A 16630-nucleotide genomic window follows, 5' to 3' on the forward strand; every position below is an offset into this window, starting at 1 on the left:
TTTTTTAGGGTCTGTTCCTTTAAATTGTTAGATGATCATGCTGGTTGATTAAAGCAGTCAGTATATTTGTTCATATTGCTAAACTGCCATTTACGAATGTCAATCACATGCTTGGCTACATAAGTGCATCGATTGTGCATTGCAAAAAGGAAACATACAGGCACACTGTTTGATGGACACAGGGCTTTGAATGGACCTGATCAATAAATGAGTAGAGAAAGATCCAGTTCCTTTTCCCTGTCTCGCCTCACAATGGGGAATCGCAGTATGTCTCCCTCAATATGAAAACAGTCCGCACACACAAAACAGACTTTATCATCCTAACTCGACGACACAATGGCCCCGCTCTCCTCTCTCCACTCTGGCGACTCAGTGTCAGCTCTCTTCACTTCTCCCCCAAAAGCTGTTTCCAGCACCTCCCCGACATTTCCATAATCACTTCATCCGTGCGATGTGATCGGACTCGCATACAAAAAGGAAGACATTAGCCCCAATTTGAACTGCTAAAGCTTTGCCAGAGCGAAGGGGCTGTTTTGGGCAGATAAGAGGTTTTGGCAGGACAGCGATGGTGGAAAGCGGTGAAAACTCAACTCTGCTGCACGCTAGCCCACTTATTATTACAGCTCCTGTAAGAAGGGCTGTTTTTCTTTTCTCAGACTTCATTTTATTACTCATTCCCGCATTTATTTTGTGAACGAGGCGGCACGGTTTCATTTCATTGTATTAATTCAAATCGTGCGACTTGTGTCGAGGTGCGAGCGAAAATCAAAACAGGCTGTTTTCTGTCATCCTGGCGAGATGTGCTTTTTACGGTTGCCTCTGCTGTTCTGAATGAGTCAGGCGGTGTAGTTTCTCTTTTTTAGTGTTAAATCTTTAGATCTCGAGCGTTAAACACCGAACACATGCTGCTCGCCTTGAGCACTGCAGAACGTACTCTGTCGGAATATCAGAGTAACACGCTGAGCTCTTGTTTTTTGCTAATATTTTCAGTTCGCTGAATTTGATAAAGCTGTTGAGTCTTTAACTTCATGTGGGTTTTTTTATTCTCTACATGAAAAAATGCTTTGGCTTTGATTGCTTGGTCTAAACTTCCACTTTTGTTCCCTTTCCTATCAGGTTTCTTCACAATTTGAAATTTACATTTATTTTCACAATACATTGGATAAATGTACTATTTTTAACAAAACACGTATGTTTATCCAAGGGAGACATCAGTAGCCTACCACATTTGCTTGAATACCAGTAGGCTATACAGTATTTGGATATTTGAACTAGGCCTGGGCGATAAAACGGTATCGATATTTATCGACGGTACACCTTCTTCGATAACGATATAAAAAATGTTCGATATAGTGCACGATATAGGCACGTACTATGAGTGACGCAGACAGCACACACAAACATGAACATGAGTGCTGTGCCTGCCTGTGATGAGGAGATTGTGAATAAAAAAATTCATATTAGTCGAATTTAAAATAAGCATTTGCATTTGAATGCAAAAATAGTACAATGGAATGTTAGGTGTGTGTCAGGGAGTGTCAACAGTGGCGCGCGAGATGTGGTGATGATGATGACGTAAGCGACGTTGTATTTTAATGTTTTGTTAGTCTAGCCCACGAGACGCGCAGTTGCTGCGTTATTCATTCAAAATATTAGAGAAATATAGTAGCTCAATGCGTAGAAGATCTTGATTAGGTTAAAACCGAAACAAAGCCATTCACACAGAATGCATATTCAGCGCATTTTCTAGACGGACAAATATAACTGCTGCACTCGCGTCTCACACAAGAGATGTATAGAAAGCCACGAAAAGTTCAAACAAAGTTTAAACTTTTAGAAAACACGTCACGAATTTGTGGAGGTTTATTCCTTTTCCACGAATTTGTGAAGGTTTATTCCTTTTCACTGCGTCTCATATGTTTTTGAAGGCAATCTGTGTGATGGGCGATTCGGCTCTTTGTATTAAGCAATGATGCTGTTTTGTTCATAATATGTTTATGCAATATATATTTGATTTATATGAGTTAATTTAGACGTAATGCACATTTTTCTTATAGACAGTTATTTCCTTGTGTTGACAATTTAATGTGCTGCATTATTTTGCTCATTGCTCCCTCCTGTGGCCTCGGGAAACAAGCCAAAAGTTTAACCTATTTAATCTGCATATAAAACATTAGAAATGAGATATTTGTTTAAATTTTATTTTGTGTTTGACTGTTAAAACCAAAAATATTTGTTGTTTGTCTCAATAAATTGAGTTAATTTAAAAATACAGTAGTTAAATGTAAGCATTTTTTTCTATTGCTCTTTGTTTTAAAAAAGGTTATAAAAAATGACAATAATTATCGATACCGAACGATATGAAACATTATATCGTTGATACATTTTTTAGCTATATCGCCCAGCCCTACTTTGAACTCAAATGCTCTATGCAGTGATTTGCCAGGTTCAGTGTTTTACTCATGTTTTTGTTTCTGTGGTTTAAAACCCCAAACCCGGAGGTGCCATAAGCAGTGTAAACCATTTTGATAACTTCAGCCATATGCCATTTCTACAAAATGCATTTCTGATTGGCTGGTTTTCAGATAGGCCTAAAAAGGGGGGGCCACTCCTTCGACGTTTTTAGCTGTTTACAGAGCATAGGGTTATCAAAGAGACATCACAACACTGATATGCATTTGCATCATTCAAAATTATATGGTCGGTAAGATTTTAAAAGATTACAAAATATAAATGTTGTTCTTTTGAACTTTCTATTCATTAAAGATTAAAGAATCCTGAAAAAATAAATGCATCACAGTTTCCACAAAAACAATAAGCAGAACTACTGTTTTCAGTTCAGTTTCACATTGACAATCATGTGACACTGACGACTGGAGTAATGGCTGCTGAAAATTCAGCTTTGCATTTCAGGAATAAATTACATTTTAAAATATATTCAAATGGTTATTTTAATTTGTAGTAATATTTCAAAATATTCTTGTTTTTATTGTATTTTTTAACAAGTAGATACAGCCTTGGTGAGCAGAAAAGGTTTCTTTTGGAAACCCAGAATATTTGAATGGTAGTCTATTTCAGGTAAAATTTTATATAACAAAATGTTATATATTTTACATGTGCTGTTCCATAAGAATACTACACTTAAAATATATACATTTTTTCTAAGTTGTAAATAATACAAAGATTGGAAAATGTGTTACAGTAAAATACTATTTCAGTCTTTCTACTACAAAATTTTACGTTTAATTCAGTTTGTTACTTGCCGTTTCTTTGTAGTTGTTTTTTTTTCTTTCATCGTAAGAGCATGCTAGTATGCTATTGCAAATTCAGCTGCAGATTCCTGTGTTAAAAGCAATTTCTTTTTGATTTAGCAGCCTGCATAAAATGTTCCTATTACCTCATATATATCACAGAAATAGGTGTAGTGATGTCTTTTTGACATATATGGCAGAAATGGTAAGAGTAGTACAGTATGCTAGTATGCTATTCCGAATTCAGCCGGTGTCTGTCTTCCAGTGGATGTATTGCAGGAAATGTAATGAACATGAACATGAACGGCTCGCTAAAGGCAATTTCTGTGGTGACAAGCAGCAATGAGAAATGCATTGAAGTTTTTCTTCATCAGTAGTTAATTTCTCCTAGTTTGACCGGATTACGTTTCAAACGGACTCTGACGTTCAATGAACTCACGCCAGTGTCCAAGAAAAGATTTTGTAATTTTCTGTTGTTTTATTCAAGACAGAATATTTTTTATTTCCTGAGTCATTTGTGACCCCTTTGAAAACATTAATGAGGCTTTCATCCTCTTTCTTCTGTGATTAAGGACATCTTGGAAAAGATTTCGCAATTTGCTGTTGCGTCAGATGAGTCTGTGTTTGACTTTTAGCAAGACACAGGTGCATTCGGTCAAGTCAAAGTGTGTTTTCACACTCTCCCCTGCTCTAGAATAAGTGGATTGAGGATTGTTATCCACAAAAGTGAGCAAAAGTGGCCACTCCAGCAAGATTACCTCTCAGAGACCCTCTGATATGCGATTCCAGCGACAGTGGAGGACAGACCAAGCTATTGTTTCGAGCATTAATGGATTTTTGCATTGGCTCGGTCATATTAGAAACATCTGGCTCTATTGCTGGGCAGTGAAGCATTATAGTAGCTACGGCAGGCTGTCAGAGTCGACTAGCGGCGCGCTGTGGCCTGCTGGAAGCAGTCATGGAGATGGACAGTGGCAGGTGTTCTCAAACACACCTCAGCATAATTGCAGTTTCCATTGTCATCGCACGAGCAGAAACGGGAAATTCATGCGTCTAAGAACCCCCGTACTAACTTTCCTTTTCTTTTTGCTCTTTTTTAGGAAAATCACCATCTTAATTAAAATGAGTTATGCCAGATGGGTAGCAGATTGTGGTATGGAAATAAGCCAAGTAGGCAGTAAACACAGCTCTGTTAACAAGACGGAATATTCTTCAACTAACATGCACTCATGCGCTCCAACCCGAAATAGGTTGTGACGGTCGTGTTTTGGGTTAAGTGTCTGGCACCATGTGGTTTGGACTTTTAGGTGCACTTTTCGACAATATGAGCTTGGTATTAAAAAAGTGGATGTATAATATATAATATGATGATCTCCACATGTCACTAATACAATATATTTTCTGTGATGACAGGCAGACAAATGCATTGAAGGTTTTGGTCAACAGTAGTAGTCTCATTTCTCTCCTAGTTTGACAGAATTACGTTCATACAATTGTGAACTGCACCAGAGTGCACGTGAGCCTCCATTTCAAGCTAACTCTGATGTTAAATAAACTCATACCATACATTAGTGTCCTTGAAAAGTAAATTTTAGTCATTTGTAATTTTTTTGTAATTTAATAATTAGCATTTTCCAATTTAATAATTAGCATAATTAATTATTAAATTAATAATTAGTCATTCGTTTCTTTTGTTTTTATTCAAGACAGAAACAGTTCATTAGTCATGTGTGACCCTGGTGAAGAAACTTATAAGGCTTTCATCCTATTAATAAATATGTTAAATAATAATAATAATTATAATTATTTTATAGTTGGCATTAATTTATTACTATTATTATTATTATTATTTGCCCTGCAGATCCTATTTTCTGTCATGTGGTATTTTTTTATTAATTTATTTGAAATTTTAAACAATTTTTACATTCTACATTTACACATTGCATTAGTGTAGCACCATGCAAAAGCAAAAAATGATCAGTTGCCAATGCCATTGTAGAATCATGAATCGTGGTCAGCCATGATTAATTTATTCCGTGAGCAAAATAATTGCTTAAAGGGAGCATAACACACACAGTTTCACCCAATCTCATGTTAATCTTGAGTACCTATAGAGTAGTACTGCATCCTTCATATCTCCAAAAAGTCTTTAGTTTTATCATATTTATAAAAGAAAGATACAGCTTTACGATTCTCTCCGGAAAAAGCCGAGCTCCTGGAGGCACGCCGGGGGCGGAGCTAAAGAGTGACGAGCACTTGGGCGCCGAATGCCAACAAAACAGACGTTTGATGCCGTTTCACTTACTGTCTGCAGTTCTGAATCATGACCGGGATCTTTAATAGCTGGGACAGCTCCATCCCCTCCTTTAACTCAAACTCGTAGTACTCAGCTGGTCATGTGATGTTTTCAACTTTGGCTTCCCATAGCTCATCACTAAATAAAACAGACATGCAGATACATAGGCCTTCAACCTTCATAAAAGCTAAATAAAATAAATACATTCAAGTTTCCACCCCCTTGTCCAGTTTAACAATGCCTGCTTTGATTTTTTCCGAGACAGGACTTTCCCAAGAATGAGACTATAATTTAATTAGTCACTTTTCATTTTTAGAGTTCTTTCAGATTTGGAAAAACACCCCAAGATGTGTAATTCACAGGCATGAACTGCATGCATGCTTGCTGGGAAAGCAGACAATGACCTTTCAAACTCGCAGTTAAGTGGACAGACAGTTCAGGTGTCTGGAGTTGTTAGTGGTAATCCAGGTCACGCTGTCCATTACTTGAGGCGTGCCGTTCCATATCTGATTAAAAACCTCTCCATTAGATATTTATTCACTGCATTAGCTGTGGCTGTTCTAGTGGTATGCATGCACTTTCAAATCACGCTTCTAGGGGCGCTGCATTCTAATTGGCCAGCTGAACATTTCCCCCGACCAATCAGAGAGCTCGCTCGCGTTCTCTGCCTTGGAACATCCTAACAACACGTCTTAACTGGCAGACCATTTTGAGATTGTTTAATATGTAATTGCCTGCGGTGCTGTAAATTGCTTCCTCATGGTTCCTTCGAAACCGCAATACTTCAGGATATTTAATTTTCTACCAAGAGCTGTTTTATTAAAGCTGCCGTCTTTTGATAAGAGCAGAATGTTGCTGTTGTTGTTCTAAACGCTTTCATTTGATAAAACTCATTTGCACTACATAAAAAAAGTGTGATCAAACATATTTTTGTACTCCCCTCAGACTCAGACTACAGCTGCTAAGAGTCTCCGGGTCACTGGGACATTTTTTCCCTGAGTTTTTATGTACAGTGAAAAGCTTTCAGGAATCTGTCTCATTAGTTTAGGATAAGGATGGATAACTCTCAGCGCAAATGGCCTTCTGTTTCCCGCTTTGGAGTGCCGAGGTTGATCGTTTCATATTCTTACTGTGTGATCTGGTTGTTTCGGTGTCTGTTTGAAGCGTGTAGTAAATCATGCTGAGTGGATGATCTTATTTAATGTCAATAAAACATTATTCATTAATCACTCTCCATTCATCTGATAATTAGGCCAGGCTTTAGCTTCTTTGCCAAATGGCAATATCATCACATAGACACCGGACAATAATGTTGTGACTGCGATTACTGTACATTTATCTGTTGTGCTTAAAGATGTAGAAATGAATCTAGATTTTAACGAAATGTTGCACACATTAATATAGAAAAAGAAATGGCCATGGCTATGACTGGCATGACTATTTTTCTTTAAAAAATATTTGGCACAAAAAGGTTTATCAAGAAATCAAGCAACCAGTTCGTAGAATTAGGTTACTTATTCAAATAATAATAATTCTTATAAATTATGATAATTAAAAAAGTTGCAATTACTGATGTTTGGAAATATGTCTTGCATAACTTCTAAAAAGAGACCTAAAGTGCCCCCTACTGGATTCAATTATAACTACTTGTTCATATATTACAAAACACACAGTAGATAGCTAGATAGATAGACAGACAGATAGACAGACAGACAGATAGATAGATAGACAGATAGATAGATAGATAGATAGATAGATAGATAGATAGATAGATAGATAGATAGATTGAGATTTTTATGTGCTTTATAAATATATTAAAATCATAAAACATTTAAATATATTCACAGTTACATTAAATAATATAAATTCAATGGACGTGTGTGTGTGTGTGTGTGTGTGTGTGTGTGTGTGTGTAAAATTGAAATAGATTAATTTGATAATTTACAGTACATTCAAACATTTTTTGTATATATGATCAGAAAATTTATCCAAAGCAACTTTTACTTTTTATTTTATTTTATTTTTATTGCATTCTTTTGGAATGGAACTAATGACTTTGGTGTTGATAAAGTTTGAACTACAGGAATGTAGTGAAAATATTAGGGAATAACCCAAACTTCAATCCATTTCTCACAGAAGGCTATCATATGAAACAAAGCGACTTAGTTCTGACTGCTTTTTTCTATAAATATCCCCTTTTTACAAGTCTTACAAGTTGTTTTCTTTCACCCAAAACCACAATCATCCTCACTGATATTCAGATCATGAGCTCATGTATCTTGCCCATTCATGTCTTTTTTTAAACAGAATTGATCGAATTATCAGTTTAGGCCAGATTTCATTAAGCTGACGGCTGGTCCGTGCATGTAGAGCTCTTTCCATGAATTAGAGGGGGCAGCGTATCTGTCTCATCAGCCTATCATTACAGTCAGTGCTGGAGAATCTCTGTTGTTGTTCTTAATTTATGGGCTGTGTGCTTTTGTGAGATTGCTTATGACGGGGAAGACAATGGATGGCGAGCATTCAAAATCTAAATCTTTTCTTTTGGCTGTGTCCTTTTCTTCGTATATCATCCCTGTGACAGATTCACAACACAACATGCAGATCGGTTTATTTATTCCACAGTGTAATGAGAGCACTGATACAAGGCAACAATTACTATTTACTTCATTTATCTATTGTAATATCCTATTCTATGCCATATTTGTTCTTCAAATGCCACTGATATGCTTCAAGTGACAGAACTTACAGCTGACAGACAGTACTACATGACTAAATATTGCGTTCTGTCAAATAGCAGCATGCTGTTATGCGTCAAATACAAGTAGACAGGGAGTAGAACACTTATGAAAACACGAGTTGTGAAGGAGCTGCTCTCCACTGAGGGTATTTTTACAGTGGCAGTCCACTGAAGTGTAGCAGCAGTAGCTCTGGCAGAAGGCTCACTGACAGAGGTGCGTTTAAAGCACAGGTGTGTTTCAGAGTCTGTGTCAAACTGCCCAACACAGTGACCACTGCGCTCAGACCCCAAAATGAAAATTGTGTCTTGCTTATGTTGTTCCAAACCTGTGATTTTTCTATTTGAGAAAAGTTTAGCGAAATGTTCTTTTCTCAAGCATACAATTAGGGTTGCAAAGGGGTGGAAAATTTCCGGAAATTTTCCAAAAATCCTGGAAAGTCTCCAAAATTTCTGGAATATTTCCTAAATTTACTGGGAATTTTCCACCTTTTTGCAACCCTACATACAATGATAGGGACTGTCAATCAGTGTTATTTTACTATCATTGATATACTGTTATATATACTGTGTGTGTGTGTGTACTGGTTTATATATCCTGGTGGGGACTTAAACCTGACTACACACAGACTCATGGGGACTCGTGTCATGGTGGGGACCTAAATTGTGGTCCCCACGGGTACAAAAGCTTATAAATCATACAGAATGAAGTTTTTTGAAAATCTAAAAATGCACAAAGTTTCCTGTGAGGGGTAGGTTTAGGGGTAGGGTTGGTGTAGGGCAATAGAATATACGGTCTGTACAGTAGAAAAACCATTACGCCTATGGAGAGTCCCCACAAGGATAGCTGACCAGACTGTGTGTGTGTGTGTGTGTGTGTGTGTATTTTTAAAAGATTTAGTAATTTTGTTGGGTTTTTTGTTATTAGTTTTTTGTCTTTTATTCATTTTATTTCATTTAGTTATAGTAATTTTTGTACTTCAAGTTAAATTAAGAAAAAAGTGAGAAATGTGGCTGAATATATATATTAAATAAGTGTTAATTAAGTGTTTTCTTATGGTTTAATTTTTCCTTTTAGTTAACAATAATAACCCTGCTGCCAGTCTCCCAAAAAATGCTTTAAACAGTGTAGCAAAGAATTGGTTTAAACATATTAAATGATTGGAAAAGTCCGGCACATGTCACTAGGAAGAAATTTTGTATTTTCACCAGAAGATCGAGACATTTTGATTTAAAAATCCGAGGTCAAAAAAGTAAAAAATAAAACATATGCATGGATGAATCGTTCACCATATGTTCTGTAAGATGCATTTAGAAAGTGGATTAATATCCATTTCTTGCTAACTTTAACTCCACTGCAGTTCTCAGACATTAATTCTCTTTTGCATATAGTTCAATATGTGCATGAAGATGCATCTCGCCAAGTTTACTGTCAGTGATGCTGAACCCTACTGGTTCTTACATGTCTCATAACCAATTGACACATGCCAAAATTGAATATGCAAATGCGGTTGAATTAATTGTTTTTATGATGTTTTTGTTTCCTTTTTGGATCTTCACAGAACTTGTTCACTGCTTCTTTCATTGTTCACACAATGAGGGTCAAGAAAAAAGTCATAAGGGTTTGGAGTAACATGAGTTTGAGTAAATGACACAGTTTTCATGTTTGGTGAACTATTCCTTTAACAGAGCCTCGGTTTACTGCCAGTAGATTGTCAGATGGTCCCTGCAGAAAAAGTGAAATAATTTGTTTTCATTGACTCTCACAAAAAAACATTAGATTAAACCAAAGTCTGTTTTAGAATGAAATTCAAATTAATTTTAACAGAAATTATGAGAAATCTACATGGATTAAACATTGCAATCAAGTAATTTCATGTCATCATTGTCAAAATTTGAGCAGTTTCATTCATCTAAATGGAATGCAAACCATTTTAAGCTATTAAAATGTTAAAGTGAAAAAGATGTTAAAGCTTTGAGGTCAAAAGTTTACATCCCCCTTTCAGAATCTGCAAAATGTTAATTATTTTACCAAAATAAGAGGGATCATACAAAATGCATGTTATTTTTTATTTAGTACTGACCTGATTAAGATATTTCACATAAAATATGTTTACATATAGTCCACAAGAGAAAATAATAGTTGAATTTATAAAAATGACCTCATTCAAACGTTTACATCCATGATTCTTAATACTGTGTTCTTACCTGAATGATCCACAGCTGTGTTTTTTTTGTGATAGTTGTTCATGAGTCCCTTGTTTGCCCTGAACAGTTAAACTGCCTGCTGTTCTTCAGAAAAATCTTTCAGGTCCCACAAATTCTTTGGTTTTGCAGCATTTTTGTGTATTTGAGGACAACTGAGGGACTCATGTAACTATTACAGAAGGTTCAAATGCTCACTGATGCTCCAGAATTCCAGAAAAAAACATGCATTAAGAGCCATTAAGAAAACAGAATAGAGTAATAAATTTTTCTTATTTTGCCTAAATATATATTTTTTATTATTATTTAGTACTGCCCTTCAAAGGCTACAGAAGATAGTTACATGTTTAAGTTAAATTTACCCTGATCTTGAAATTCAAAAAGTTTTGAACGGGGTCATTTTTATAAATTCAACTATTATTTTCTCTTGTGGACTATATGTAAACGTCTTTTATGTGAAATGTCTTATTCAGGTCAGTACTAAATAAACAATTTTGTATGATCCCTCTTATTTTGGTAAAATAATGAACATTTTGCAGATTCTGAAAGGGGGAGGTAAACTTTTGACGTCAATTGTACTTTTGGTCTAACGATTATGCAACAGCTTGTTGGCCAAACAGTGGAGAAAAAAAAATATATGTAATGTTCATATTTAGTCTAAAATATGGTTGCTCCATATTATTTTCTTAATAAAAGCTAAATCAATTTAGTGCTGTTGTCCTTAAAGGGGCCATATGATGTTGCTAAAAAGAACATTATTTTTTGTATTTGGTGTAATGAAATGTGTTTATGCGGTTTAAGGTTAAAAAAACACATTATTTTCCACATACTGTACATTATTGTTTCTCCTCTATGCCCCGCCTTACTGAAACACATCGATTTTTACAAAGCTCAGGTAATCACAGTCATGTGACATCTCCTCACCTATACTTGTGGAGTGATTCCCTTCATCGTCTTCCCCGGAGTGGGTTTTCTTTGTTAAATGACGCACGATGATGGTGGCATTAAAGGCTCTCTGGAACACAAGACACCAGCGATAATGCTGCAGAATCTAGTGAACTTAAGCAAATATCTTTAAATGGCAAACAGTGAACCTACGCTGCATATAAGAGCAGAAGAGTCAGTTTAATGTTTGGAGGCATTTATTGCACTAAAACTAAAAGCCTGATAGTTACAGCAATTACAGCGTTTGCCCTTTTAAAGGTATACAAGCCGTAATTGCATGGCAGGGCAGACAATCAGGAGTAAAGCAACAAACGACTGGCGGCAAATAATAACAAAGCCTCCATATGCTGCTAAAGTAACTCTAGCCATACATTTACAAATGCAAAGTGCTGTATCAGCCTCAGAGGTCACAGACACGGGTCATATAGAGCTATTTTACACATGACACATGGAGGATGGGAGTCTTGTGCTTTAGAAGTCTAGTCAGTTTTTGATCTTACTCAAAAACAGCCCACTTAGATGCAACTAATGCAGTGCTTCTCAACTGGTTTATTTCAGGACCCTGATTTGAACTCAACCCAGTCAACCAACCAGATGACAACTGGGGATTTCAGCTTTTATGTGTACAGTTTGCATCAGGTGGTCCATTGTATGAGGCTGAGACTGTGATGTTGGCAGATTAAAGTTGCCTCAGGTTTGTTTTCTTCACTCTTACCTTCCAGTGACTCTTGGCAAAGTTTTTCTGAATCTGTGCTGACACTGAGCCGTGGATGTTCTTGTCTAGAGCCGCACCTCCTGATATCCTGCCGTTAAGAAGCAATAATATTCATTCAGAATTTATAAAACGTGTAAACAACTGTTCAAATGTTAGCAAGAGGTCTGTAAGAGTAATACTATTATTCAGCACTCAAAAGTGACAGTAGAACATTTATAATGTTAGAAAAAGCTATTTCAAATAAAAGCTGTTCTTTTGAACTTTCTATTCTAATCTTGGAAAAACACAACTGTTTTCAACATTGATTGATGATAATAAGAAATGTTTTTTGAGCACTAAATCAGCATATTAGAATGATTTCTGAAGGATCATGTGACACTGAAGAATGCAGTAATGATGCTGAAAATTCAGCTTTGCATCATAGGAATAAATTACATTTTAAACAATATTTAAATATTAATTATGTTTTTAAAAATACTTAAATGGTCTGCATTAGAGACTTTTTTCAAAAACATTTTAAAAATCTTACCGACATCAGCCTTTTGAATGGTAGTGTATATCCTCACACTAAAACACCGGTCATAAATTCAGTAATATACAACTCATACAGTATCTTACAGTGATCTAAGTATAAATCTGAAATGACATTCCTTCTATATCTCAATTGACTACAGAATTAAAAGAAGAGCAAATAGAGACTATTAAGTCTTCTGCTCCATTTACAACTCACAATTCTGAGACAAAAAGTCAGAATTGTGTGGAAAGGAATTAGCAATGGCAAAGGAAAAATTTGCTTTTTTATTCTGTGGCAGAAAAAAAACAGTACTGCAAGATTTATGCAGAATTATGAGGGGAAAAAAGGTCAAAATCATGAGATATAAACTCCAAATTCTGAGTTTACATTCTGCAATTCTGAATTTATTTCTCACAATTCTGTGTTTATATTCTGAGAAAAAAAAAAAGATTTGCTAGAAACAAAGTCTGAATTGTGAGAGAGAGAAAAATCGCAATTACGTTTTTTTCATAGTGGAAAAAACTTCCATACCAATTTGATCTGAGCCACTATCCACATTCATTTAATAGCTCTATAGCAGGGGTGCCCAAACTTGATCCTGGAGGGCCGGTGTCCTGCAGAGTTTAGCTCCAACTTGCCTCAACACACGTGCCGGGAAGTTTCTAGCTTCTAGGGTTGGAGCTAAACTCTGCAGGACACCGGCCCTCCAGGACTGAGTTTGGGCACCCCTGCTCTATAGTCTTACTGTATTGCAACAATTTCTCTATGTCTCCTAAGGAACTTTAAGAGAAACATCTCAGACAAAGATGACGGTCAGAGAATGAAGCATAATTGGAACCTCAAAGGACTCTTTTGAGCAACATCTGAGCAATTAAAACTTTCTTCTGGGAAGCTATAGTGTATGTTATTCAAGTACCAAAAAAATCCTATGCCTCAATTATCCGTATTTCTTTAAATGCATTGCTTCTTTGAGCACTCTGTTCCATTTCATTTCTGCAATGAAAATCATAATTGTTTTGTGCTTCTTAAAGATCTGAGAGTGCTGCAGGTGAAGAGACATCTGTTTATTCTATATTTCATAATCCTCTTCCTGTCTGCGCACGCCCTCCCACGCCGCTGCACAGATGTGACCCAACTCTTCATCTGTTCTTCAAGGTCAGCCTCTCTTTTTACCGCTGATCAACCCTTCAGCTCCCCGTCCGCCTCTTTCCTGCTATTTATGGACTCACCAAGGATGCTGCAAGGCCTGGTCACAATTGAACCTCTTCGCTGGATCCTTCTGCAGTAAGTGAACTATTAAGTCTTTCGCTGAAGCATTAGTGGGCAGGAAGAGGCAGAGAATACAAGAAGATCAATACCACTTAATGTGGCCAGCATTTGGCGCGTTTAGGGCTGCACAAAACATTCTGCGTTAATATAATGAGAGAAGTTTTTAAAACCGCTCATGAAAGCATTAATGCTTTGATTTTATATCTTATGCAATTATTTCCTAAGCTATTGCAGAAAGCAAAATCATTGGTTATAACTGAAATGGATCACAGTGCATCAATATAAATATATGTATGTAAGGTGTTGTTTTAGACCTCATTGGACTTTCATTGCATAGAAAAAAATGGTTGAAACATTTTCAAACTATCTCCTTTTGTCCCATGGAATGAAACAAAGTCATAAAGGTTCGAAACAACATGAGGGTGAATAAATGATGACAGAATTTGTATTTTTGGGTGGACTGTCCCTTTAAGAGTGCTTTATGTAACTGCATAATATATGCATAATGCATTATGTAAAAAAAAAATTTGCACAAGCACAGCATTTAACAAAAAGTAGTTTGCTCTGTATTAAATTAAATATATTTAAAAACTAAAAATGTAAATTTAAAATACATTTAAGTATTTTATTTAAAAATAACATTTAAATAAAAAATAAAAAAATGTAAAATGAAGAAAATTACGTTATTTAGACTCTTGATTTTGTACAGTATTTTGTGTCTGACATTTAAGGGTTTTGTACATTCATAAGCCGTCCTCCTCAGTTCAAAATTTCACTTTTTTATAAAAAAATAAATGCTATATGCATTTTTACATATTTCATAACAGTAGCATTAAATAATGCTAAATGGAAATAGAAATCTCAGATATAAATATGTAATTTTTCCTTATTAGAAAACAATACATACAGTACTTCTGACCCGGTCTAGGAGGCATGGAGCATCATTATATGCGCATTCGGATTGAGGATGATATGAATGTGATTTGGTCATTCTTAAAATGCAGGAAGAGGGATTAGATATTATTGTGGTCATACCGGAGTCAGAGATGTCGTCCCAGTATGGCGAATCAAATTCATATTCAGCCTTTATGATCAGCTTGTAGAGTTGTGTGTCGTTGTCATCATAGAACGGAGGATAGCCACAGAGTCTGCCAGGAAATCAAAAACTGCTGATACAGACTCTTCGCTGTGGAGTTTTATTCATGTAGGGTGAATAATATTAATCCAGCACTCACAGAATAAATGTAATGACCCCGATGGCCCAGAGATCCACCTCTTTACCATATGTTTTCTGCTGTAGAAGTTCAGGAGCTACAAACACATAGTGAACACAAGTACTCACGAGGTACAGTACAGTCAATGGTAAAGACTAGGCTCTTAAAACTAATGGTTCTTCAGTGGTTCAGAAACACATCTGTTTTGGGTTATGTAGGGCTCTTAAAGGTATAGTTCACACAAAAATGACAATTCTGTTATCATTTACTCACCCTCAAGATGTTCCAAACCTCTTTGAGTTTCTTTCTTCTGTTGAACATGGAAGAAGATATTTTGAAGAATGAGTGTAACCAAACAGTTGATGGTCCCCATTGTCTTCCGTAGTAGTTTTTGGTTACCCACATTCTTCAAAATATCTTCTTTCATGATCAACAGAAGAAAGAAACTCATACATGTTTGTCGTCAAAGATTAAACAACTTGACAGTGGGTAAATAATGACAGAGTTTTCATTTTTGGTGAACTATCCATTTTAAGTTGCTATAGGTTTTTTTTTTTTTTTTTTAGATTAAAGAAAGTTCTCGGCGTCACATTAGAGCTTCAGATTTTTTTAAAGTACTAGAACCATGATTTTCTGAGCTTGAATCTGTATGTTACTGCACATGATATTAGGTCATTATCATGATCATAAACTCTCTTACCGACATAGGCAGGTGTCCCACAGGCCGTGGAAAGAGCTCCCTGCTCTTCCATTTTAGACAGACCGAAGTCACTGATGACAATTTTGGAGTCTTCTAATGGAGTCTCATACAGTAAGTTCTCTGGCTAATAGAGAGAGAACTTATTATGATTGTAATATCCAGTTAGCTGCATGCAAAGCACCCACAGTGAAAAGCTGGAATTAAAACTTTTTACCTTTAGATCTCGATGCACAACGCCCAGCTGGTGCAGATACTTCACCGCCTGCAGCACCTGATATATCACACGACTGGCATCTTTTTCTGTGTAACTGCCTCTCTCCAGAATCCTGTCCAGCAGTTCCCCTCCTGTCAGCCTGAACAACACACTGTCATCAGCATCTGTCTGTCTGTCTGTCTGTCTGTCTATCTATCTATCTATCTATCTATCTATCTATCTATCTGTCTGTCTGTCTGTCTGTCTGTCTGTCTGTCTACCGTTCTGTCTGTCTGTCTGTCTGTCTATCTACCGTTCTATCTATCTATCTATCTATCTATCTACCATTCTGTCGTTCTGTCTGTCGTTCTGTCGTTCTGTCGTTCTATCTATCTATCTATCTATCTATCTATCTATCTGTCTGTCTGTCTGTCTGTCTGTCTATCTACCGTTCTATCTATCTATCTATCTGTCTGTCATTCTGTCTGTCGTTCTATCTATCTATCTATCTATCTATCTATCGTTCTGTCGTTCTGTCTATCTATCTATCTACCGTTCTGTCGTTCTATCTATCTATCTATCTATCTATCT

General features: G+C 36.2%; 1 protein-coding gene across 1 annotated transcript in view; it reads right to left on the reverse strand.

Moving 5' to 3' along the window:
• Positions 1-9912: 9912 nt before the first annotated feature.
• The window catches only part of LOC107743135 (calcium/calmodulin-dependent protein kinase type 1B-like), a 9050-nt gene continuing 2332 nt past the window's right edge, over positions 9913-16630 (reverse strand). The window contains exons 4-11 of the mRNA XM_016556258.1: positions 16061-16199; positions 15847-15970; positions 15168-15243; positions 14968-15080; positions 13893-13971; positions 12150-12237; positions 11414-11504; positions 9913-10010 (exon numbers count right to left, since the gene is read on the reverse strand). Coding sequence (XP_016411744.1) covers positions 10000-10010; positions 11414-11504; positions 12150-12237; positions 13893-13971; positions 14968-15080; positions 15168-15243; positions 15847-15970; positions 16061-16199 — 721 coding nt within the window. The 3' untranslated portion in view covers positions 9913-9999. The remainder of the gene's footprint in view (positions 10011-11413; positions 11505-12149; positions 12238-13892; positions 13972-14967; positions 15081-15167; positions 15244-15846; positions 15971-16060; positions 16200-16630) is intronic.

The sequence above is a fragment of the Sinocyclocheilus rhinocerous genome, unplaced genomic scaffold, assembly GCF_001515625.1.
Source record: "Sinocyclocheilus rhinocerous isolate Xijiao unplaced genomic scaffold, SAMN03320098_v1.1 scaffold797, whole genome shotgun sequence".
NCBI lineage: Eukaryota > Metazoa > Chordata > Actinopteri > Cypriniformes > Cyprinidae > Sinocyclocheilus > Sinocyclocheilus rhinocerous.